This window comes from Dipodomys ordii, unplaced genomic scaffold (genome assembly GCF_000151885.1).
Source record: "Dipodomys ordii isolate 6190 unplaced genomic scaffold, Dord_2.0 Scaffold56, whole genome shotgun sequence".
In the NCBI taxonomy this organism is placed as follows: Eukaryota; Metazoa; Chordata; class Mammalia; order Rodentia; family Heteromyidae; genus Dipodomys; species Dipodomys ordii.
This window is the reverse complement of record NW_012267272.1, coordinates 3,500,228-3,524,861: the sequence shown is the minus strand read 5'-3', so window position 1 is coordinate 3,524,861 and position 24,634 is coordinate 3,500,228. Positions and strand designations below refer to the sequence as shown.

The following is a 24,634-nucleotide window of genomic DNA, read 5'->3' as shown; positions in this document are numbered from 1 at the left end:
AGTGTTCAATTTCTGTACACATTTTTCTTTTCTTCCATTCAAGATAGCAAATATAATGTAATTCTCCTTTATTTTGCTTTGTTTTAATCATTTAGAAAGATGACAGTTTAATTGCTAATAGTCTATTAACTGATTATAATATTAAATGTTAAGTTCCCCTAAGTATTTTAAACATTTTTAAGGAAGTATTAAGCCAGAAGGATTAATATTTCACTTCCTGTTTACCCAACAATGAACTAGGCTGTGTGGGGAATACAAAAGGTGTATAAAATATGAATATAATATAAGTTCAGCATGAACTTGGAAGAGATAAAATTAAAATCTTACATGAAAGTGGTTAAACATATATATATATATATATATATATATATATATATATATATATATATATGGTACTGGAATCCAGGAGACAGCCTGTAATTGTTGGGGAGGCTGCATTGAAAAAGTAAGAATTGATCCTGTAGTGTGTTCTCTTGACTTTGGAGTAGCATCAGGGAAAGAGAAAAAGGCCTTTTATCTTGTTGGAAACTTCAAGAATAAAAAGGCCATAGGGACAGAGAAAGCAGTACTACCTTCTGTAACAAGGTACTTTTAAAATTGTAAAGATATAAGTGTGAGAAGATGGGAGCTTTAACAGGGAGGCAGACTAGTGTGGACTTGATTTGGGAATTAACTTCTGAGCTGTCTTTATTTTGAACTTATATTTGACATATTACATGACCATCATTGATAACCTGTTTTTCACATTTCTTAGTCATTGTTTTGCCTCTAGGTATCAAAGAGCAGTTTTAAACTCAAATATTTCAAGCAATAGATACTTTGGAAATGCCACACTATTAATGAGAAATCACTGGTTTGTTAGTGCAGTTGTTTTAATATCTACATCTAGAATACATCTATTAAAGTATGGCATTAAATTGTCGGTCTACTTATGTGAATTTTCTTTTGCCATATACTCAAACATAGAGAATTTAAAACTTTTTTCAGAGTTCTTAAGAATTAAGTCACCAAATTGAGTTTCTGAGTCATTATTGATGGGGACTGAAGACTTATTTAAGACTTTCAATTTTGACTATCCATACTTGCTTAATATTATTATTATATTTGTGCCAGTCTTGGGGCTTGACCTCAAGACTGGGCAATGAGCTTTTTTGCTCAAGACTGGTGCTCTGCCAAATGAGCCACAGCTCCACTTCTGGCTTTTTGGTAGTTGGAGATTAGAGCATAATAGACTTTTCTCCAGACTGGCTTCAAACTGAGATTGTCAGATCTCAGCCTCCTTAGTAGCTAGGATTATAGGCTTGAGGTAACAACTAATTATTAGCTGTAATAAACAGCTAATTATTACTTTTTAAAAAAAGTTTTGAGGCCTAGAGACACTTTAGTGTTAACATACCAAAATATTTTAAATTGTTATCAATCACACAGGAATTCCATCATGGCTTACAAATACTTGACAGATACCTTAGCACATTGAATGTTTTAAGCACAATATTTTTAAAGCACAGCAAGATGATTTAGGATTTTCAGTAACTGTCTTTTAAATGATGGAGTAAAACACTAGAATGCTATATATATCTTTACAGTTTGAAGCACTTTCCCTATCCCCAGATGAACTTGAGTTGAACTATTAAAAGAGGCTCAACTTTACATCATTTAGTTATAGTACTTTATAGGGAATAGCTTTTCATTGAATGCTTCAGAAATGGAGACTACATTCTTTTTTGTTGGACTTGCTAAGATACTCTAATTCTATACTGGGAAAGATGTGTATTCTTTAAATATATAGAACAAAATAGGAGGGTCCCTGACCTTTAGGAGCAAATTGAGGTGCAGGTATTTTTATTTAGTCTTTGCTTTGTTTAATTATTTAACAATTATACATCTGAAACCTGTCATGGGAAGAACAGTCATGAGTTTGACAGAAATTTGGCTTTTCTCTAATTGAAAACATGTTTAAAATTAGATATTTCCTTTATTTGGTCAACACTTTTTAGTAGTGTTTAGAGCTACACATCTAGTTTGCTAAGTTTAGGAGAATTTTTGAAATAAGTATTCTTGGGAGACTTTGATTAGTGGGCAGTTACACCAAAACCACCTAATCTTTTAAATTATTGAAACCATGTGCCATTGTTCAAAAAGTGACTTACCAGGGCTGGGACATGGCTCAAATGGTTGAGTGCCTACACATTGAAGTTGGAGCCCCTGAGTTCAAACCATAGTACCACCAAAAGAAAAACAAAATTAAAGAGACTTATCTTGCCCACTGTCTTTATTTCAGGAGTAGCAAAGCTGAATTCCAGAAAGCTTAAAATAATTCGTTGAAGTCTCACATTCAAGTAACAGAATAAGACAACAATCCAGATCTCAAATCTAGTAATGAAAATATTTTGACATTACAACATGATGCTCTCCTTTACAATTTGAAGATCACTGGCATGTGCTTTAACTTGGCTTTCTTCCCACAGTAATTGATTTTTTTTGCTCTCACATTCTTACAAGTCCCTTTTAATCAATAGTATCTATTCCTGAGACAAATTGGTCCAGCTCAGGGATATGGTCTATTGTAAACAAATTGAATAAAGTTCTCTGACTTGATGAAATCAGCCTCTTACTTAGTACCCATTACAACTATGGTCTCACCAAGAAATCTGTCCTAAAATTTGCCTTTCATAGTCTCCTTGGGTATGTAATTGGGGTTCTTAGGAACTTTGCCAGTCTACTAAAAGTATAAAATGGCCTGATCTATAGATTGAAAAACTCTTTTTTGAGCTTTGTCAGTTAAGCTATCTTACAAGTATAATTTCACAGACTTGTCAAAGAATTTTCTGCCAAGATGTTTTTATCCCATAATGCTAAATTTATTTGGAAAACAAATAATTCTAAATATAAATTTGTAAGCAACATTGTTTCAAGTTACAATTCAAAAATATTTAAAATTGTATAGGCTTGAGTTTTGAGGAAATCCTCATGTTTTTGTTAATTCAAATTTTACTTACAAGAGGGCATTTTTCTTTAAACTTTTTTCTATTCTGAGTTAACTATTTTCATAGTGATTTGACTGAACTGAATTTTTAATCATGTCAAAGAGTTCACTTGTAGTGAAATTATCAATGACCACTGGTTTTATTCATGTATATTTCTCTAACTTAGCAGTAGTCATTTCACTTTCAGTCAGTTGGATCATTGTATTGTTAGCATTTTATTATTTTTCACTTATTTTGAAGTATGCATTAAATTTCAGATGTTGTATGTTTGTTTACTGTTACTACTTACAGCTATTACTTATGCTTTTAAAACATAGCTTTATAATTTCCTTCTTTTGAAAATCAGTTTTTTTGCTTCCATGAATATAGTTTTAATTTTTCACAAAATATTACTTTTTATCATGTACCTGTATTTATAAGTGCCAATTGGCTTGGAAAAGAAGAGCTTTTCTGGTCTTTTTTCTTTCTTTTCTCCCTGTTCTGTTTTGATTTTAGTAGTATATTTGCAATCTAAACTATTAAATTTGATATTACCTTTGAGATAATATTAAAATTAAAGGTATGTTTAGAGTTTACATTCTAGATACTTGATAAGTATATTTAAAATTTCTGTCTTGTTTCACATCCAGATTCCAACCATTAAGCATGTATTTTATATTTGTGTCAGTATTCCAAATAATGAAGTCATTTTTTAAAGGGACTGTTAACAAATCTAGTCACCCGTAACTAGACCATGACTGACTTTTCCACAGGGGAAGAAGAGGTGAAGGTTTCGACCATGCCACTGTCAGCCTCTTCCCATTCATTACAACAAGGACAGCAGCCTACAAGTCTCCACACTACTGTGGCCTGACAACAGAACTGAGAGGAGAGGATTAGACTCTGGGGTGCTTGCATGGGCAACCGGATTTTTGCATGATTCCTTTCTTATTTTGCATTTAATGTATACACCCAAAAGAGCCAATATAAACGTTCCTCATGGCTACAACTAGTGTGTTACCTCATAGTTGCTGAAGTATTTCTTCATTAGGCCTTTAACATAATTTATTAGCATAATAATTTTGGCATTGTTTTTCATGAGTGATACTATTTTTAACTCTTAGTACTAATTAAGATCCCAGATGAGATTAGCTAGAATTGTTATTACTTTGGCTCTATTACTTAAAATATGCAAACATCATGGTAGTTCTTTGTTTTCTGATTTGTGAAAAATGGTAATATCATAATTTACTCTTGAAAAACTTGAAAATTAAGAAGATAATGTCTGTTGGATTCTTTGAAAACTTGAGAAGAACGATACATATACAAAAATGGTGGTGTCATTTAATGCTTAGAGGATGTTGTCTGAGATTGTGTTTAGTTGCCTAGATTTATATCATATATTATGCATTACCTCTGTAGAAACTGTTTTGTTCTCTCTCATTTGCACATTTGCACTTTCTTTTTGAATGGTTGTTAATTATACAGAGATGGTTAAAAGACAATTATTATGGCCTCATGCAATATAATCTCTTTTCTAATGCACTGCCTAGTATACCAGGAAATGCCTCAAAAATAGAATTTCAATTTCTAGTTGACTTATCAGAAACGTGAATATGGGATAAACATTGTTTGTGGCTACAGCTGTTATAGTGGAAGCTTTTCTTAGTTCAGTGGGATATCTGTTTGGAAATTTCATTGTTTAAAAAAAAAGCATAGACATGTAATAATAAGAGTATAAATAAGTACCTGGCCAGAATGAGACTTAAAGTGAAAGAGAGGAGATTGTTTTCTAACAGTAGGCCATGTAAGATGTAATAGATAACTTTAGTTAACCACAGAGAACAATGGTGTGATTTATTAATACATAATGTAAAGTGATGGTTTTGCTTATATGAAATTTCTTGAAATAGTTTTAAAATTAATCATAAAAGAAGCTGCACTTAGTTCTGAGAAGTGGGCAAAAGCTGATTTAGAAAATAGGACTCTATTCTGGCTCACTGAAACATGTGAGAAGAAAGGGAAAGTCAGACCTCCTCTTGAGATTTTGAGATTTTGAAACACAATTCTTTTAACCTTAATTTGTTAGAAGCCATGGAAGGAATATTGTGGATAAAAAAAATTGTGACTTAAAATAGGAACAAACATATTATTAGGAAGTAATACTAATATGGAGTTAGAATTTTTAAAGTTATACCCATATGAAATCTGATTACTTTCTAGTAGATATAATGCAACAAATGAAATGGCTTTATCCTGATGTATATTAGGGTAATCTAAGATCTATGCTTAGATACTTTTGGTTTGGTTAACTTGAGGGAGCAGAAATAGCTAATTAGGTATTTAAATTATTTTTATAAAATTCATCATCAATGTTAATCTCTTCCATTTAGAAGTGATTTTAATGTAAGAAAAAATCACTATATTAGAAAATACCAATAAAATTTTGTATATATAGTGAACAATCAGCATTTGATCATAGCTCAATTTACTGTTTTTCAGGTTTGCTGTAAAAGGCAAAGCCTTTGCTTGTGTTCCATAGGGGTAAGGGTCATGGGCCTTGTAAACATGTTTAGCTTACTAGCTCATAGCTTTTCCCAGCTTACATTTTTTTTCAATGTAAGCCTTGTATTTTCTGTGTTTTCTTCAAAGGCTATACCTAGTAGGTGATTAGCTTTACTTCTTGGTGCTGGAGGTATACAACAGTGTTGGGATATGACTTCTTATTCATTATTTTCTTTCTTTCTGTTTATAAATTGTACAGAAGAACTATCTGAAGTTTGTACAGAGTCCTGATAGATTCCCAAAGCTGTCTCCCTGCTTACTTTCCTTCCCTACTTCCAGGTACAGCATAAATCAGTGGAATGCTTTGGGGATAATTAGACTTCAACACATGGCTAAAAACTACCTTTTACATCATTTCCTAATGTCTAGACCACTTAAGACCTAAGTTTTCTGCTCTTTTAATATTTCATTTAATATTTTAGAAGTCTTGAAAGCCACTCATAATTTTATACTAAAGCATAGAAGAAATTGTACACCACATAGTAAAAGAAAGCATCATTTCATGTAGTAAGCAAATTATAACCAAAATAGGGGCAAAATTCAAAAGAATGATAAATTCTAGTTGGGCTTGGTGGTACATGTCTGTTACCCTAACTACTTGGGAGGTCAAGATAGGAAGCTCTTTGTTCCAGGTCAGCCCAGGCAAAAAGTTATTAAGACCCTCTCTCAAGCACAAGGCAATGTAGCGGCCACACTTATGGTCTTGGCTACTTTAGAGGTGGAGATAGGAGGATCATGGTCCAAGGCCAGCCCAGGCAAAAGCAAAAGACTGTCTGAAAAAATAAAAGCAAAAGGGTTAGAGGCCTAATCCAAGTGGTAGAGCACTCTGAGTAAAATCACTGAAAACTAAAAATTAAAAGGCTGAGGATGAGAAATTCTAAAAAGCTTTTTTGTTAATAAATTCCTATACGATCTATCTTGAACAAAGAAAACTTTATCTACTTTTATATTATTAACCTTTATAAAGTGATTCATTTTTTTCCTTCTAACATAGGAATTTTTAGCCTGAAATCTGGAACTCTTTACAACTTTGTGCAAAATTATGGATTTGTGTCAATGTATATATGTCCATTTTCTTCCTAGAAGAGAAGATCGCTTTTTATAAAGGGTTTTAGTACCATCCCCTCTTGAAGGGAAAGAATAGGAGAATTTCTGCCTTTGAAATCACTTTAGTACTCCAGTAAGCAATAGAATTCTGCACTGAATAATTTTAGTTACATAATATGAAGTGCCTCTTTACTTAATTTTCTTAGATTATGTTAGAAAATATTTTATTAGTAATAATTGAGTCTTTTCATTTTACTGTTGCATTTTGGTGTTTTGGGTGCTGCTTTTGTATATTGCTCCTTATTTTAACAAAGCATTAATTAAATATTTGAACATTTGTTCTGTGGAGTAACCTGAGACAGATCGTAAGAGATCGAGGTTGAATAAAATATAAACCCTAGCCGAGCACCAGTGGCTCACATCTGTTATCCTAGCTACTCAGGAGGCTGAGATCTGAGGATCATGGTTCAAAATCAGTCCAGGCAGGAAAGTCCGTGAGACTCTTATCTCCAGTAAAACACCAGAAAACCAGAAATGGTTCTGTGGCTCAAGTGGTAGAGCACTTGCCTTGAGCTGAAAAGCTGAGGGGCAGTGCCCAGGCCCAGAGTTCAAGCCCCACGACTACAAAACAGACAACACCAACGACAATAGTCTAGTAACACTTTGACATTTGTTTTTCAATTTAAATTTTATTGTAAAGGTGATGTACAGAGGGGTTACAGTTACATGTCAGGTAATGGGTACATTTCTTTTGAACAGTGTTACCCCTCCCTCATTTTCTCCCACTTTTCCCCCCCCCCAACCCCTCACCCCCTGTCATTTTTTTTTTTATCATTTTAATCATAACAGCTGTAGTACTCCCGAATCTTTTCATTGTTCATCTGTCAATAACTACTAAGATATCGGCAACAAACTATTGAATACCTTACTTCAAATTTTAAAACATATATAATCTGAAAAGGGATGTGAAAGAAAATCTTAAAAGGAATAGCATACATTTATTATTCTAATTTATGTACAAATATGCCCATGGTTCTTACTCTTGGTATCTTAAGAATTAATGTAGAGCCTTGTATGTGTATACTTCTTTAAACAACTTTAGTAATTTTTTTTTCCATATGTATCTCTTCTTTTAGAGCGCTCTTATATGAATTCCAAGAACTTTCAAAACTGTCAAAGTTCTCACTGTTAATGACACAGGCTTATAAGGAGGTAACACCCATAGAGCATTGCCACAAAAGCTAAGAGAAAGGAATGGATTCTAGGTGCATCAAAATGATGCACCTACAAAATGATTATTTATATAGACATAAACTGGAAGATGTTTTATCCTATATTGATTTGTAAGATTTAAGATTTTTTTTGGTTTTGGAAGGGGAATGATCATGATGTTTTCCCAAATCTGTTTTATTGGCTTTAAGAGATGAAAATATAGTAACTTTTTAAAAAATCTTATAAAGAAGTGCTAACCTAAAACAATTATGTATTTGTGCACATGCACACACTCTGTTGTATAAAATTGTCAGTTATATTATCTGGTATCAAGCTAGTCCATCTGCCCTCAGTGCTGTGTGTCTGTTTTTCTCTTAATGAAGATCTGTTCTGTGCCTCCTTGATCTAGATAACTGGTGGTTGTCTGTACAGGTATTCATTCATGTAATGTTGAGTGAGCAAATCTGATACCATGTTGATACAAAAGTATGGTGGGATTTTAAGATAGGCTGATACAGAGAGAGAGGCTTCATATAAAGAACATATACAACTTTTGGCTTTGGGAGATGAAAGGGTGAAGTCACTATAGAGGTAAAAACGACTAAGCCATGCACCAAAAAGGGAGAGATTAGCATGGTTTTATAGGGCTTAAGAGGGAAGGAGATAATAAGAAGATACACTGTTCTGGGATATATGGGTTCTTACAAGGAAGCTGGGATAAATGCCTAACGCCTTGAAAATTAGGAAAAGAGTTTAATTTTAATGTGGTAGGAGTGAAGAACTAATGTTTTGGCTTGATGTTACCTGATGGTAGAATTTTTTTTTTCCCATAAATAAGCTAGAAGAAACAGTTTGACTCTACTCAGTAAAAATGGATGGACTACAGCCAAACAAAACCTGATTTCCTGAGTCTTCTAAATTGTTCTTATTATCCTGAGATTTGCATTTTTTTTAGGCAGTGTCAAATAACAAAAGCACTTTCTTTGTACTCCGTTGGTATTACAGGCATTTATCCCCAGCACAGTCTTTTCTCCAGAGATCCTTTTATCCCTACCTAGGAGCAGCAATTGAAGGCATGAAGGCCCAGAGGGTTGGAATGGAGGTTTGCCCCTGGCCGGGGTTGAGGGAGGTAGCAGAGGAGACCTGAAAAGACTGAGATGGGGAAAGAGGGCATAGCCCGTAGACAGGATTAGCAGATACTTTAGACATCCTCAAGGGTGCCCTGGCTTCAATTAGTCCTTTTAATTGTCTGAGTTTAATTTTTAATATACTTTGGCAGAAATTCAGACCTGTGTAACAGTGGCATCCATACCTCAGGCTAGTTTCCACAGTTCTAGCTCTCGCTCTTTGAGTGTAGCATTTTATGAAAACAAATCTGCTAATACATTTAATCACAATTATGACAAGTTAAAAAAGTAGTTTCATTGCTGGCTAGTTAGTTGGCTTCAACTAGAATACTAATTATTGGAATGAAGAAGAAATTTTGTTAGATATCAGAAGACATGAGATATGAGAAAAGACCTTGCTATGTAGGTGTTGCTTCTCTAGTGACATTTTTAAAAATATGGCTCACATCTATAATATCAGCTACCAGGAGGGTGAAAACTGAAGATTGAAGTTTGAAGCCAACTTGGGCAAGAAGTCCGTAGACTCTTATCTCCAGTTAACCAGCAAAAAGCCAGAAGAGAAGGTGTGGTTCGTTGCTGGAGTGCTAGCCTAACAGACAGCATCCAGGCCCTGAGATCAGGCTCCAGTACTGGCCCCAGATGGATGGATCGATGGATCAGTGGATGGATGGATGAATATGGATGGGTGGGTAGATGGATGGATGGATGGATGAATATATACACATACAGACAGACAGAAATGTAACTTTAATAAAAATATCCAGAATATGAGCCAGATTGCTAGAATTAATGAGGAAAGGTCAAGTATATCTGATAGGAGGTTAAAGGCTAAAAGAAAAGCAAGATGTGACCAAGACAGGTGGTATATATCTTATGCTTTGCTTTAAGTCAGAGGTGTAAATGTTTGAAGATGTAAAGCCAATTCAAAGGAAGAGTGACAGCACTGAAGAGAAGATGGCTAATATAATAGGAAAACAGGCTTCCTTGAGTGCTGTGAGGAAATAAGCTCTTGAGATGACATGGTTTAGCTTTAGAGAGATGGGTTATATCTTTGTCTGATTTTTAAAAGCATTGAAAATATTGCAGAAAGAAAGATTAGAGAAAATGAAAACAAATGGAGGAGGCTTATAACAGTATTCACTAGAATGCATTCTTATTTGAAAATGAGTGTGAAAGAGTAGAGTTGGGAGCTTGTGAAAAGAGGGAGAGATTAAAATAAATATATGAGAATAAGCCTAAAAGTACATTTGAAATACATTAAAAGGCTGATGTATATGGACACACTTGTAATCCTAGTTATTCAGGAGGTAGAGAAAAAGAAGATAATGGTTTGAGGAGAGCCCAGGCAAAAAAGTTAGACCTCATTTCAACCAATAACTTGGTGCAATGTTTCACAGTTGTAGTCTCAGGTAGGCATGCAGCATAGCAGTAGGATCATGGACTAGGTTGATTCAGACCAGACCAAAAAAAAAAAAAAAATGTACTAGAAGGCCCTGAGTTCAGCCCCAGTACCACTATAGAACAAATGTGTAAAGGCATTGTTCTGCTTAATAGTTTTTAGAATTCAGGTATGTGCATGTGTGTTCTATCCTTGGTTTAGCACAAATTATCAGCAGTGGAAAAGCAAATATTAACAGGTGGGCTAGGTAAAGAGGACAAGAACTTTCAGCTAAGAAGACAACATTGAAATATGTGATCTTGTAGTGAAGAAGAGTTCAGTAAGGCAGTTTTCTGTGAACCAGCGGTGTGAACATGATTTTGATTTGATGACAAATCTCATATTAAAGGAATGACTAGTAATGGTGGTCAGTGTGAGGACCTCTCAGTTCTAAATGATGAGTGAGAAACAGGGAAAGGATGGTAGATAGATGTCTAATCAGGGCTAGAGACTGGAAGGAAGACTAGCTTTTATAACCCCGACAGTCTTTTTCTCTACCTGATTTCCCTTCAATCCCTTCTGAGAGTAGAACTCAACTAGTAAAGTCAAATGCATGGTTTTACCAGGGAAATTTTGGGTCATGTTTCCTAAAAACTGAAATAAGCAGAAGGCAGACTTCTGAAATCATGGTAGGAAGACATGAAGGGGAGAAATGAGGAGGGGCTGGGGAAAAACAAGTGAAGTAAGGCAGATGTAAGTAAGCCAATGTGAGGAAATGGTAGAAATGAGTGGTAGAAATGATATGAAGGCTGTGAATGGTTAAATAGAGGGAGTAGGTATGGGACTTGATGGGTCTGATTTCAGATTTTAGGTGAGCTAACTTCTCCCAGTCATGTCAGCAGAGAACTAGGAATACCTCACCATCACCACTAATAGACTTTCCACTTACGAAGGCAAAGTATCTCAGTAGGTATTAGGCCATTCTGCTTGATTTATATAGCAAATTAAAATCAGTGTATTAATGGAAAATAGAAAAAAAGAGGAACTTAAGAGGTTTAGTAGATTACAAAAATATATTGGTAATTTTTCCCAAAAGAGAATGTGTGATGGGAATAAATCTATAAATTGATGGATTATTCTAGTCTTGATCCTTATATTTTATATATTTGAGAATAATTGGTGAAGTGTAGAAAGGCAAGGATGAAGATAGCTGTTTTCATCTAAGCAACCTTAATTTCCTGTCATGAAAGTATTTTTAAACTCTACTAGATGTGCGTATGGTGGCTGTGATATCGACTATGACTTTTGAACATCATAATGTTTTGGAGTAAATTTTCATTGCTTAAGAATACCATGTTTATAAAACCATGCTGATGGAGTGAGAAACCACAGCTTCCTGAACCTCCTTTTTGCACTGTGATTCACATAGCTACCTTATATTGCTGGTTAGACCTTAGCCAGCTACCTTAGCTGACCTAGCATGTTTCTGGTAGGGCGGGGGAGAGTACATAATCTTCAGCAAATCCTCCACTTAATATTAGCACTTAGTCTCAGGCTACTTCTCTATGACTGCTCATCTTTTTATTCCTGCTTTGTTTCAGTTCTATATATTCATGAGCTATGCTATATTTTTATTCTGTTTCTAAAGCCTTTTGTGTTTAAAGGAAGCAAAGACTATTTAAATGCACCACAGTTTAATAGTACAGACTATTTAACTGCAGATTTTTGTAGCTTTTTTTCTTGTTAAATTCTTCCACTACTAAACATAACCATCCTATGTCATAGTCTTTGGGAAATCCTACAGAAAAGATAATAAAAATGTTTCATAATAGAATCATGAAACTTGAGAGTTCTGATAGACATACACTTTTACAATCTCCTTTTTAAAGATCAAATAGTCATAATAGTAAACAAGACTCAGAAAGATTGTGGTTTTTCCTTTCACATTCAAACAGCAGTTTAAAAATTCCTTTATCCTATGCCTTCTGACTTGCTTTCATATATAAAACTCAATGGGAAAAATACATAAAGATTCCCTGAACAATATTGTGTCTTAGTTTATTATCGTAATTTTCTCAAGTAAGGGCTTTGACTCTGAATCAGTGCAAATAATGAATTGATGGCTTTCAAAATATCCATGAACTGGCATCTATTATCAAAGATTGTCAACCTTGTGTTAAATATTCCTTCCTGGGGTAACTTGAGGAAGAGAAAAAAGTAACCTTGCAAGTATGCTTGATGTAGACTTAATTACATAATTACTGATTAAAATAATTACAGAACTAAAATACGGAATAAAACCGAGGTGGAATTTAATTTACCCTGAACTTTTCTGCAGCACCAAAGAGCACTTAAGGACCACATGCATTACCACTAAAATGCTGACCTCTATAATACTACAAAATAAACTTGTCTTAGCCAGCGCCAGTGGCTCACGCCTATAATCCTAGATACTCAGGAGGCTGAGATCTGAGGATCTAGGTTCAAAGCCAGCCCGGGCAGGAAAGACCGAGAGACTCCTATCTCCAATAAACCACCAGAAAACTGCAAGTGGTGCTGTAGCTCAAATGGTAGAGCGCTTGCCTTGAGCTGAAAAGCTGAGGGACAGCACCCAGGTCCAGAGTTCAAGCCCCATGACCAACAAAAAAACAAAACAAAAAACATGTCTTATCGGAATGACACCAAGATGCATTACACCCACCCATCTGAGAAATATGCTCTCAGTTTCATCTTTAAAGAAGAGCTATCCAGTGGTACACCTTGTAGAACGATACCCTATCTACTTTTTCTTTTTTCAATCGAGGAGGTGGTTGTTTTCAGCTTACTGAAACAGGGAAAGCTCCATCAGGATCAAAGATGATAATACCATCACCATCTCCAAGAAGAAAATCAAGGAAGCTGACTACAATCAACTCTTGTAGCCTATTGCTATTTCCTAATATGGTGAGATTGAATCCCAAGGACTGTACTGTTTTTTTTTTTTTTTTGCACTCTTAAGAGTCTCTGAGCAGAACATAATGATCTGGAACCTTATTGGGCTGTTTTATGCCTTGTCATGTTATACATTGGAATTCGCAAGAAGTCTGGCACCCTGAGGCTGATTTTGTTTTCCTTCATTGCATCTATAACCCCAGTACCCAGCTAAAGGTAAAGGAGGCCCTGAGCTATGACTTCCGCAGTCAAATAGGAAGGCTTTACATTAAACTTAAACTGTGTTAGATCACGTGCCATTGTTCATTGTTTCCATTAGGGTTTGATCTCAGGGGATTGGATTTGTTAGACAAGGACTATTACTGTTTCAGCCAAATCACCAGTCCTTTTGTTGTATTTGTCCAATATGGGCCTTTACGCAAAGTGATCTCAGACTGTGGTCCTCCTGTGAGTATACCTTCTTCCACCTTACTGGGATTACAGGCAAAGAACCTCCATAATAAGCTTGTTGAGGTGGGGTCTTGCTAACTTTTTGCCTAGGCTAGCCACACACTGAGAATCTTCCAGTATGCCTCCCAAATAGCTGGGAGCTATGACATCCAGCCTAAAAATACTTGTTTTTATTAAAATTCATGGTTATAGTACTTGGCCTAGCATATGTACAGCACATATGCTGGTTCTGATCCCTGGCAATGCCCCCCCCCAAAAAAAAACAACCCACCAAAATCACAATTAATGATATGGATCTATATGCCTTGCTTCTTTATTTCTTTTTTTCTTTTTCTTTTTTTTAAGTTGGTCATGCGTCTTGAACTCTGGGCCTGGGCACTTACTTGTCCCTCAGCTTTTCAGTTCAAGGCTAGCGCTTTACCATTTGAGCTACAGTGCCAATCCAGCCTTTTCTGCTTATATGGTACTGAGGAATCAAACCCAGAGCCTCATGCATGCAAGGCAAGCACTCTACCACTAAGCCACCTTCCCAGCCCCCTGCCTTGCTTATTTCTAATGTTTAGAGGCAGATTTACCATGAGGTATTTTCTTTTACACTGTTAAATTCCCCTGGTCCTAGACAGGTATAACAGCTTGAGTTTTAGTGTAGTCAGTTTGGCTATGTGTAAATTCTTAAGACCAACCCTTATTTTAAACAGTAGCTTATTATTTAAACATATCATTTAAATATGCTCCAAATAAAAAGGCAGGTTGTGTGTGCGTGTGCATGTGCGCGTGCACATGCACGCGCCTGTTGTGGGGTTTAAACTCAGCGCCTGGGTGATAATCCTGAGCTGTTTTGCTCAAGGCTAGCTACTCTACTACTTGAACACAGCTCCACTAATGGCTTTTTTTTTCTGTTTCTTTTTTCATTTTTTTGGTTCTTAATTGGAGATAAGAATCTCCCAGACTTTTTTGCCCAAGCTGACTTTGAACCACAATCCTTAGATCTCAGCCTCCTAGTTAGGATTGCAAACATGGGCCACCAATGCAGCCTTTTTGTTCATGATCACTATGAGTCTCATTCTGCTAATTGTGCTCAGCTCTACGGTTTCTTTTTTCCTATTTTTGAACAAAGAAGAAATCACTTTTTTTTCCCATGTAACTTGGTCACAACTTGATCATAATTTTCACTGTTTGTATGATTTTCCTACTAAACCCAATTGAATCTTCCCTTTTCACAAGAGAGAACTCTGTTGATATCCTGAGTGTTCATTTACATCTCTCTATTCAGTTACTGTAGTCACCAGATCTGGGAACCATGCTTCTAGCCTTTCAGCTGATTTCCAAACCTGTGTGTGTGTGTGTGTGTGTGTGTGTGTGTGTGTGTGTGTGTGTGTGTGTGTGTGTTCATATTCTTTATTCTTCTCTGTGTGTGTTTAATTTTAAGTGATCATATTCTTTCTTCTTGTCTTCTTCCTGTGCTCTTCATAACATAGTTAAGCAGAAGACATAGTCTTAGTTTTGAAGTAGATTGAAGAGCAACTACTGACTGTTAAATGTTGAATCAATAAAGGTTTTTGACATTAGAAAAGGTTGGTATTCAATTCACTCCATTTTAAGGTGACTAACTTTTAAACTCACTTTTAAACTTATTTAACACTTCTGAACAGCTTGACTAAAATAAATTGATTTTAATAGAATTAATTTTTTCATAAAAACATTAGTTCTAATGCAGGATAAAATTTCAAGATATCTAAAATAAGAAATATAGCTTCTAATTTTTAAAATGTATTCACTTAAATCTTCACTCCCTCCTTCCTTTCTGCCCCCTTTACAGTAAGACTCTAACACTGAGAATTGGTTCTATCAAGATCATCTCTGGCAGTCTGTCAAGAATTTAAAACCACTTATTAAACTAGTAGTGAGCATTTAAATGTTTGAGTTTACCAGTCTTTTGAAATAGTGTCACCCACAGGAGTTTCTTTTTTCTTTTTTTGTTGTACTAGAAAGGATGGGTTCTGACTAGGCCTGACTTTGTATATGTGTAAAATAAGAAAAATAATCAACAAAATAACTGTAGCATGAACAATGTAGTAGTCAACAGCAGAGCACTATTTGTAGCATTGAAAAGTCCCCATAGATGAAGACTCTGTAAATTGAGAAATGATTATAATTGAAAACAAAGCAGTTCATTTATTCCAGTAAATGATTGCTTGTAAGAAGGAGAACAAAATACTCCTTCTTGAAAGTGGACTCTACTAAATAAGACATACAAAGGTTCTCCATTCTGTCTGTTTCCTTCATGTGTGCAATTTCCTGTTATCAGTATCCTCCAATGTGTGGGTCTTTTGATGAACCAACATTGACACACCATTGTCACCCAGAGTCCATAGTGTTACAGTAGGGCTGACTGTAGTGCACATTCTGTGGGTTTGGATAAGTGAGTAATGGCATGCATCTGTCATAGTACCATTTAGAGCAGTTGCTCTACCCTGGAAACCTCTTTGCTTCTTCATCTTTCCTTCCCTCCTCCCTAAGCACAGCAACTGCTGCATTTCTTACTGTTTCCATACTGTTCCCTTTTAAGTATGTCTTGTGTTTGGAATAAAAAGTATCTAGCCTTTCCAGGTTCTTTTACTTAGTAATATGCATTTATGTTTCTTCTAGCTTTTTTTCCCCATTACATTACACTTTACATAGCTAAAATAGCTAAATGTGTCGGGGGCGGGGGGGGGGGATATGCTGGTTGGTCCCAGGGCTTGAACTCAGGGCTTAGTTGCTATCCCTGAACTTTTTTACTCAATGCTAGGTCACTGCCACCTGAGCTACAGCTCCACTTGTGGCTTTTTTTGTGTGTGATTAATTGGAGATAAAGAGTCTCATGGACTAGCTTCAAACTACAATCCTTAGTCATTAGCCTCCTGAGTAGCTAGGATTACCTTCCAGTGCCCAGTTCATATTTATTTTAATAAGTCTCAATACAAATCTTAGAAAATATCTCTTGGTTTGCATAACTTGTGGAATAAGAACTCCTATAGACGTATGATTGGTCTGTTACATTGGAAGAATATCACTATAATTATATGCTTATGTTTCATTTAGTTTTAGTACAAATCATGTCATTTTCCAAACCTTTTCTGAAGTTAAGCAACTTCATATGAATGCCTTAAAGCACGTTCAAAACATGAAGCTCATAACAGTTTTAAAGAATTTGTAAATTTATATTTTAAGTTGTCAGCAATTTTAGACACTTGAAATTCTTGACTGATTAAACACAGAATAATTCTATGCTTACAGGAGCTGTCTTTTAGAAAAAGATGACACTGATCTTCACTACTAGGTATAATCAAACTACAGGAGAGAATTGGGTTTGAGCTTTTAAAACCTCTACATAATTTGGAAATGTTTTTGTTAATTTTGACATTAGAACATCATAGGAATTTTAGTAGGCACATAACTACCAGGAGGAATTATTACAAAGACAGCCAAATATTAATCTGAATGCTAACCTAAACATTCTTGGTACTAAACAATAAAAAGCTATCACTGACTTTATTTAGAATGGCCAGCCTTCAGTGATCCAGTAGAGCAAAAACAAGCAGAACAGTGTGGCTACGAGGCTTTTGAACTCCAAAAATGTGTCTGCTTTGTACAAAGGAAACACTCATTGAATGTCTGTTGAAAAGAAAAATGGGAATTGAGGACATATTGGTACTTCTAGAGCCTACAGGGTTTGGATCTGCTTTTGTTGGAGCTTTGCTTTTAGAAGCTTTTAATCATGCTCACTTTCACCTGTGTTAAGATTTACTTCTTGGTTCTGTTGTGGCATTCAGTGTTAAGGTTTGCTACCTCCCACCACTTCCACTTTCACCTGTGTTAAGATTTACCTCTTGGTTCTGTTGTGACACTCAGTGTTAAGGTTTCCTACCTCCCACCACCCCCAATTGTATGATATAACGCCCTTTTTAACCTCTGAACTTTGGTAACCTTGGCTTTGGCTCTTCAGTATCTTCCCAACACTTCCTACTCCCTACTTTTAAAAGAATGTATCTAATAGCACTTTTCTTACCATCTCCTATTCTCAAGACTGATAATCTTTTTCTCTATATAAATATTGATAAATCTTTCCGGGAACACAGTCCTAGTACAGAAAGCCTCTACAAATAGTTGCTTTTTCCGTTGTTTATGTACCCTGCTTTATGTTTTGCTAGGTTGAGAGCCCTTTAGGGCCACTTATATTTATTAAAACTTTTTGTATGGTTAAAAAAAATCGTTTCCCATTTGTACCTTTTCAGTACAGTTGACAACTAAGTGAATGTAGATGTAGATCTGGATGTAGATCAAATATCCTCAGTTCAACCATTCCACATATAACATGGCAGTGGTTCTCTAGTCCAGTTGTCTTCTACATGTATTTTGCCTTAACAGTGCTTTCTTAAAATGTGAAGCTTGCCCTTGAATATAATAATTCACCTACCATCAGACAATATTGCTACCCTTTTATGGAGATCATTCTTATTACTAATATTTGTCCTTTTGTTGACATTCAGAGAATCCTTTTGCAAAACACATTTTATGGGATAAGTTATCATCATATTATAAATGAGGAAAGTGTGGCTTAGAATGGTTATCATTTATGATTTCCCCAAGGTTAAACCATTATTGATCTATATATTGCACATCTATTTTCAAGGCATAGTGTTACCTTTATAGAAGTTGTATGCCAGTCATAAGCCTATAGAACACACACACACATATATGTATATATCATATCATAAGCCTATAGTAGCTCTTTTTCCATACACACTACTAGTTAGTCAGATCTTTTACATCCTGCACTTTGCTAAAGCATTAAAAACAATCCAAATGTATACTTGCTAAGTTTTATATGATTAGATTCAATGTGGTTAGAATGTATCTTGCCTTTGTATATCCCCATCCTACAAGCTTGTCTTACTGAGATTCTAAAATGATGAGATAAATGCTACTAGTAACAATATTTATGAAGAATGTATTAATTTTAGTTTAATAATAGCTATAGTTTATATTGTTGATTCTGTTATCTGTAGAGTTAACTTTGCATTGGTAAATGAACTTTGTGGGTGTTATTAAGTATAATAAAAGACATAGAGTCAAACCAAGCAGTAGCACAGAGACTTTTGGCTCTGTGTAAATTCATCTAAACACCTGTAATCTATGTATACTTAACTATCTTATACCAAAAGGGAACTACCGGAGAGCTCAGCAGAAACTGCTCAATTGAAGATATTTTATACTTTGACATCTTAAAAAAACTATCCAAAGAATAAATTGATATGATTGATCCTTTATGAAAATTCATTTTGACTCTCATTGATCACTTCATCACAGTCTGTTTTGTGGTTGATGTGTTGGTGGGATGGCACTGCAGCTAGCTGCAAAGTGTGTGATTTGGTCAGATAGGAGAACAGAATACAAAGTCACAGGATATAGGAGGCCATTTCCAATTGAAAAGAGCTCTCAGTCAAAGCTAACTTCATGATTACCTGTTCAGGTTTAAGATTAAAATTTAACTTCCTGTATTTTTTCAGTTGAAAGGATGCTGAAGTTCTTGTCAAAATGCTACCTACCTATCATTTCCCAGAAAAAGTCCTCCAAACAAAAGCAAGTAGAACAATGACTGATATGCTTATCTATTTCCAAAGAAGTCATCAAAGTCACCAGTCTTTTAGAATCTTCCTAGAACTAATTCCTACAGTATGCCAGTTTATGGTATATCTTTTAACAGTGGTTTTGTGACCTCATCTGTGAAGCTTTATACGCTATGAAAGAATTTATTTTGCACATAGAGAATTAAACTCATTTAAATTGACAGACACTGTTTCACTGTCTTTACACTAACTCTTCTGACTTGCCTTCACATTGTTTACCATGTCCTTTTTGGCTAGAAGATCAATGCTCTCTTACAAAGATGGAAGGAAGTAAAATGAATATAGCAATGCATTATTCTGTCTGCCTTAAATTGTGGCTTCAGGTTGTGATATCAGGCTGAGTGGTAGTCTTTCCTAACTTTCTCCGTATTCCACACATAGCTTTTTCCTGCCTGTATAATTTTCCCATGCATCAAGTCATCATAGATTCGAATTTTAATTTACAAGGGTTATACTACTCTTACACATATCTCTATATACCTTTTCTAATCTTTAAAAAATAATTTATTATCATCAGATTCTCCCATACAACAACTAGCTTATTTAGGTTTATTCCCATTTTCTTTTCTTCTTAGTATCCTTTATTATTTTGAAGCTGAGATGACATATTTTAGCATTTCCCGTGGCCTGTGATTCACTGCCTATAGCCTTGGGACAGTCAGTTCCCACCACTTATTCATTTTCTGACTTGTATATTAAATTTGTGTGTATGTGAGAGAAAGTGTTTTTGTTTTTTTTTTTTTTTAACCTGGAAACACATATTCAGGATTGTTCATTTAAGAAACATTAATCAGGTTCTGGTAGTATTTATTCAGTCATTGACAATTGCAAAAAATTAGCCAAGAGTCATCCAAGAAATTAAATAACTATTCTCATTCTTTGCTTCTGTGTGTCCTAAAAGGATGTCACATACTTCTAGGTTTGTGATTTTATACTAGACAGCCAGTTCTTTGTTGGTCAGAAGTTTCCTTCCTCCTCACCATCTTGGAAGAGACGGATAGATGCTCAGCAAGAGACTTTGATCATGTTTATTTTCTTATAGCAGATTTAGATCTCAAAAGATTTTGGGTTGTTGACAACCTTCCATGTCTCTAGCTTTATCATGAATGTGTTTAGGGGAAATCGCATGGTGATACTCATTGTTTCTCTGGCTCATACACTCTCCTGGTCAGTTTTTAATCTCTTCATAGGGTTCATAGTCAGTGTTCAGTTTTGTGCTCACTTAAATGCTTTACTCCTGTCTTTTCATTTTGGGTTTTATAGATCTCTTAGATGGACTTTTTTTTTGGTTCATCTCTTTTCCTTCGTTGGATTGTTACATCTTCTGGCTCAAATTGTGTCTGGTTTATGATATTCCCAAGAATGTATGTGTCTTTTGTATTAAATTTTAATCTATTTTATATATAGCTTCACAGATATCTTAAAACAGTTGTCTAGACGGCTTTCTGTTCTCCAATAATTTGATTTTTTTCCCCAAGTCGAATTATAGATTCAGGAACATACTAGAAGAGAAAAATGCACATTGTACAAAACACATATCCTTAAGTTTTGAAATGTTCCTACTTGTGTGACTTGCTGCCTGCCCTCTCTGTGTGCTGCTCTTTTTTCCTCTTCTACATCAGCTTCTCTGGCTTGCTGCCTTCCTGGTCACCAGTAGTTCCTTCCTGAAGGATGGCAGAATTAATCACTTCCTTCTTTGTTCATCCTAGCAATGTGTATTGTAACATGTTCAGCATGTCAGCCTTCCTTTCTTGTGTTCCAGTAAGTCCAGCCACAGCCAGGTCTTTCAGGTAGTGCACTTGGGAAGAGGCAACACTGAGTGTTTTAATTAGACTATAACACTTTAACTCTGTAGTTTTGGGCAAAGCATATTCAGCTGCCTTATTTGTAAAATGGAGCTGCAACTTAATCTCATTGGATTGTTAGTGCTACAATAATCAAATGGCATGGAATACAGAGTAAGTGTATGAGTGAATAATGTTGAGAGTAGAAAATAGGTAAAATACTTCCTATAGACCTTCATCACTGTTTTGTACATATAGTACTGGAATATTTTTTAAACACATTCCTGTTTAAACAATTTTGGTGGAAGTGGCGCTGTGGCTCAGAGTGGTAGAGCACTAACTTTGAGCAAAAAAGCTCAGTGCCCAGGCCCTGAGTTCAAGCCCCAATTATCAACAAAAAAATAAGTAAGAGATAAACTTAAAAAAAATTGATGCATTGGATTTTTAAAATTTACCCATTTATTTATGTGTGTATTTGAGGTGTGCGTGGATGTTTATGGGCCTTGAACTCAGGGTCAGGCCATTCTCCCTTAGTTTTTTGCTTAAGGCTGGCACTTTATCATTTGAACCACAGCTCCAGTTTTGACTTTTTGGTTATTAATTGGAGATAAGAGTCTCATAAACTTTCCTGCCCAGGCTTGTTTGAAACCACAGATCTCAGCCTCCTGATTATCTGGAATTATTGGCATGAGCTACCAGTGCCCAACAATGCATTTGACTTTTAAAATGTACATTTACTTGTGTTTGGAATTTGATTGAAAATAATCTCAGTGGGTCACTTTTTTTGGTTTACACTCAAGGAAGCTTTCTGGGTCACAGAACTTCACTTCCTCCTGATTTTAGAAAGATTTGCATCTTTTGGAAAGAACCATTTGTTCAAAGCATTGTGCAGGCTTTGTTTGAAGAAGTCATGTTCTACCTCATTGGACCTTCAAATTTGAAGCAATCTAGAGAACAAATAATTTGTAAGGCACTGAGCTCCATTCCATGTTGCTTAGGCCATATAGCTGTCACCTAGAATTACTTGGAGGGAAGAAAAAAGATGTTTGAAGAAAGAGCAAAAATTAATTGAGATTTGGAACAGCCTAAGTCAAGGAAAATGACAGGATAATAAAGTTCAGAAAGTACACATCATGGGCTGGGAAGGTGGCTTCGTGGTAGAGCGCTTGCTTTGCACTCATGAGGCCCTGGGTTCAATTCCTCAGCACCACATAAGCAAAAAAAAAGAAAAGAAAAAAGCCGGAAATGGCACTGTGGCTCAAGTGGTAGAGCACTAGCCTTGACCTGAAGAGCTGAGGGACAGAGTTCAGGCCCCACGACTGGACCAAAAAAAAAAAAAAAAAGTACACATTATATTTAGCTGATCCAGATTTTTTTATTTGTGTCAATTTTGCTTCCTAATTTACTACTCTAAACAAAATTGCACCTTTTTGTTACTATGTTGTTAAGTTCTGTGTTTCTGCTCATATCTCTTTTCATTTGTGTCTTAAAATTTTTGAGGTGGTTTAACTTTACTTTCAGATCTGTGAAACCCTTAAGATTTTGTCTGTGCCCTCAGCAAATGTGCTTTGCAATACTTGTCTATTTTGCTTTATAATAAACATAATCCAAATTAACTATCATCTAAGTAGAATAACATTTTTCATTTACTGATGGTATGGTGACTAGCTGGGAGATTTCATTAGTAGTCAGCTTCCCTGTATATCATAGTTATTTCATAAATTGAGATGGTTTTTGTAGCACACCTAAAGTTCAGCACACACTTATAAAGCTTTCCATTTAAGTTTCACTGTGACAAATTTTACCAATTCTTTAAAATTTCATGTTGCAGAATTTATATTTGAGTAACTTGGAGACATGCTGTTGAAGGTTGAGGAAGTAAGCTTTTGTGGGGGGATAAACTCCAACCCCCAAATTGTAGGAAATAAGGTGAGATAGGCTAGTGCGGAGGAAGGAGGTAGGGTAAGAGGCCAAGCCAGGCTGCTCTTATTGTGCGCCCCCCCCCCCCGAAAAGATGCCATAAGTCGGAGCCTCTGACTTAGAACTGTAAAGGACAACAGTGAACATGAAAGTTTGGGGGGAAAAAAACAAGCTCAGGTGGTAGATTGGTGTTCTGTGGAACAGCCATGGGATACAGCTTAAAAAGTAAAGTACAGGTACCGTCTAGGAATGTGGCTTAGTGGTAGAGTGCTACGGTCTAGGAATGTGGCTTAGTTAGTGGTAGAGTGCTTGCTCGCATGCATGAAGCCCTGCATTTGATTCCTCAGTAACACACACACACACACACACACACAGAGCCGAAAGTAGTGCTGTGGCTCAAATGGTAGAGTGCTAACCTTGAGCAAAAAGAAGCTCAGGGACAGTGCCCAGGCCTAAAGTTCAAGCCCTAGGACTGGCAAAAAACAAAAACTAAAGTACAGATGGAATTTTTAGGAATATTTTGTGACTAGGACTCCCCCTGAATTCTTCCTAGTAGAGGTATATCTTGATCACTCTTATAGGGCAACATGGAATATAAAGTCTCTGGCCCCAGTACTGCAGCTTGTAATGGAAACCTGTAAAGTGCCCCATCTGTGAGCCCCCACCCAAACATAAAACCTAGAGAAGCTGTAAGATTTGTGAATGTACTTGCATCAAACTAGTTAATAAAGCCTAAGTTTTTATTCAAATGAAATGACCTAGGACCTTGTGGAGAGATACCAAAAAGACAGTAGAGGCAAGAATTCTAAGAGGCATAATATCCTGAGTTGATGGTGCAGAAATATGTTAGTTGAGGTAAGGGTCATGGCTTACACTTGTAATCCTAGCTACTTAGGAGGCTGAGATCTGAGGATCACAGTTCAAAGTCAGCCTGGGCAGGAAAGTTTGTGAGACTCTTCTATAAACTACTCAGAAAAAACTGGAAGTAGCATTGTGGCTCATGTGATAGACTGCTAACCATGAGCACAAAACAATTCAGGGACAGCACTCAGGTCCTGAGTTCAAGCCCCAGAACCTGCAAAAAAAAAAAAAAAAAGAAAAGAAAAGGAAAGAAAAATGGGTTAGTTGAAACACATACTTGGAATAGTTTTGTTTGGGGATTTCCTGAAGTCTGTTTTCTCACACTGTGTTGTCATTATAAAGAGATCTGCTTCTCCATTCTCCATACATACATACATACATATAATTAAAATATATATAAATGTATGTGGGTGGGTATCTATATATAGAGAGAGGGTCTGATTATGAACCCTAGTCTGGCCTCAGACTCCCAATCCTCCTGCCTAGCCTCCCAGGTGCTGGTTTTACAGACTTGTACCACTATATCCAATTAATCAGATCTTATTTTTCAAGTGGAATCTTGCATGGTGCCCTAGTATATGAACTAGATGAAACTAGGGTAGTGGGGGGATATATTGTCCTGGTGCCCTCCCCTCTCAACTTCCTCCATTCTTTTTTTTCTCCTTTCCTTTCCTTTTTCCTTTCTCCTCCTCCCCTCCCCTCCCCTCCCCTCCCCACCCCT

General features: G+C 35.8%; 1 protein-coding gene across 7 annotated transcripts in view; it reads left to right on the top strand.

Moving 5' to 3' along the window:
* Nucleotides 1-24,634, top strand: part of Cnot4 (CCR4-NOT transcription complex, subunit 4) — a 103,461-nt gene that overhangs the window by 71,485 nt on the left and 7,342 nt on the right. Inside the window, exon 11 of one of the 7 annotated variants that reach the window (XM_013021674.1) lies at nt 3,740-5,584. The exons of 5 other annotated variants lie outside the window; for them this stretch is intronic. In XM_013021674.1, the coding sequence (XP_012877128.1) occupies nt 3,740-3,840 (101 nt within the window). In that variant the 3' untranslated portion in view covers nt 3,841-5,584. Of the gene's footprint in view, nt 1-3,739; nt 5,585-24,634 lie in introns of those variants that run through there. One more of the 7 variants, XM_013021675.1, reaches the window with a different exon arrangement.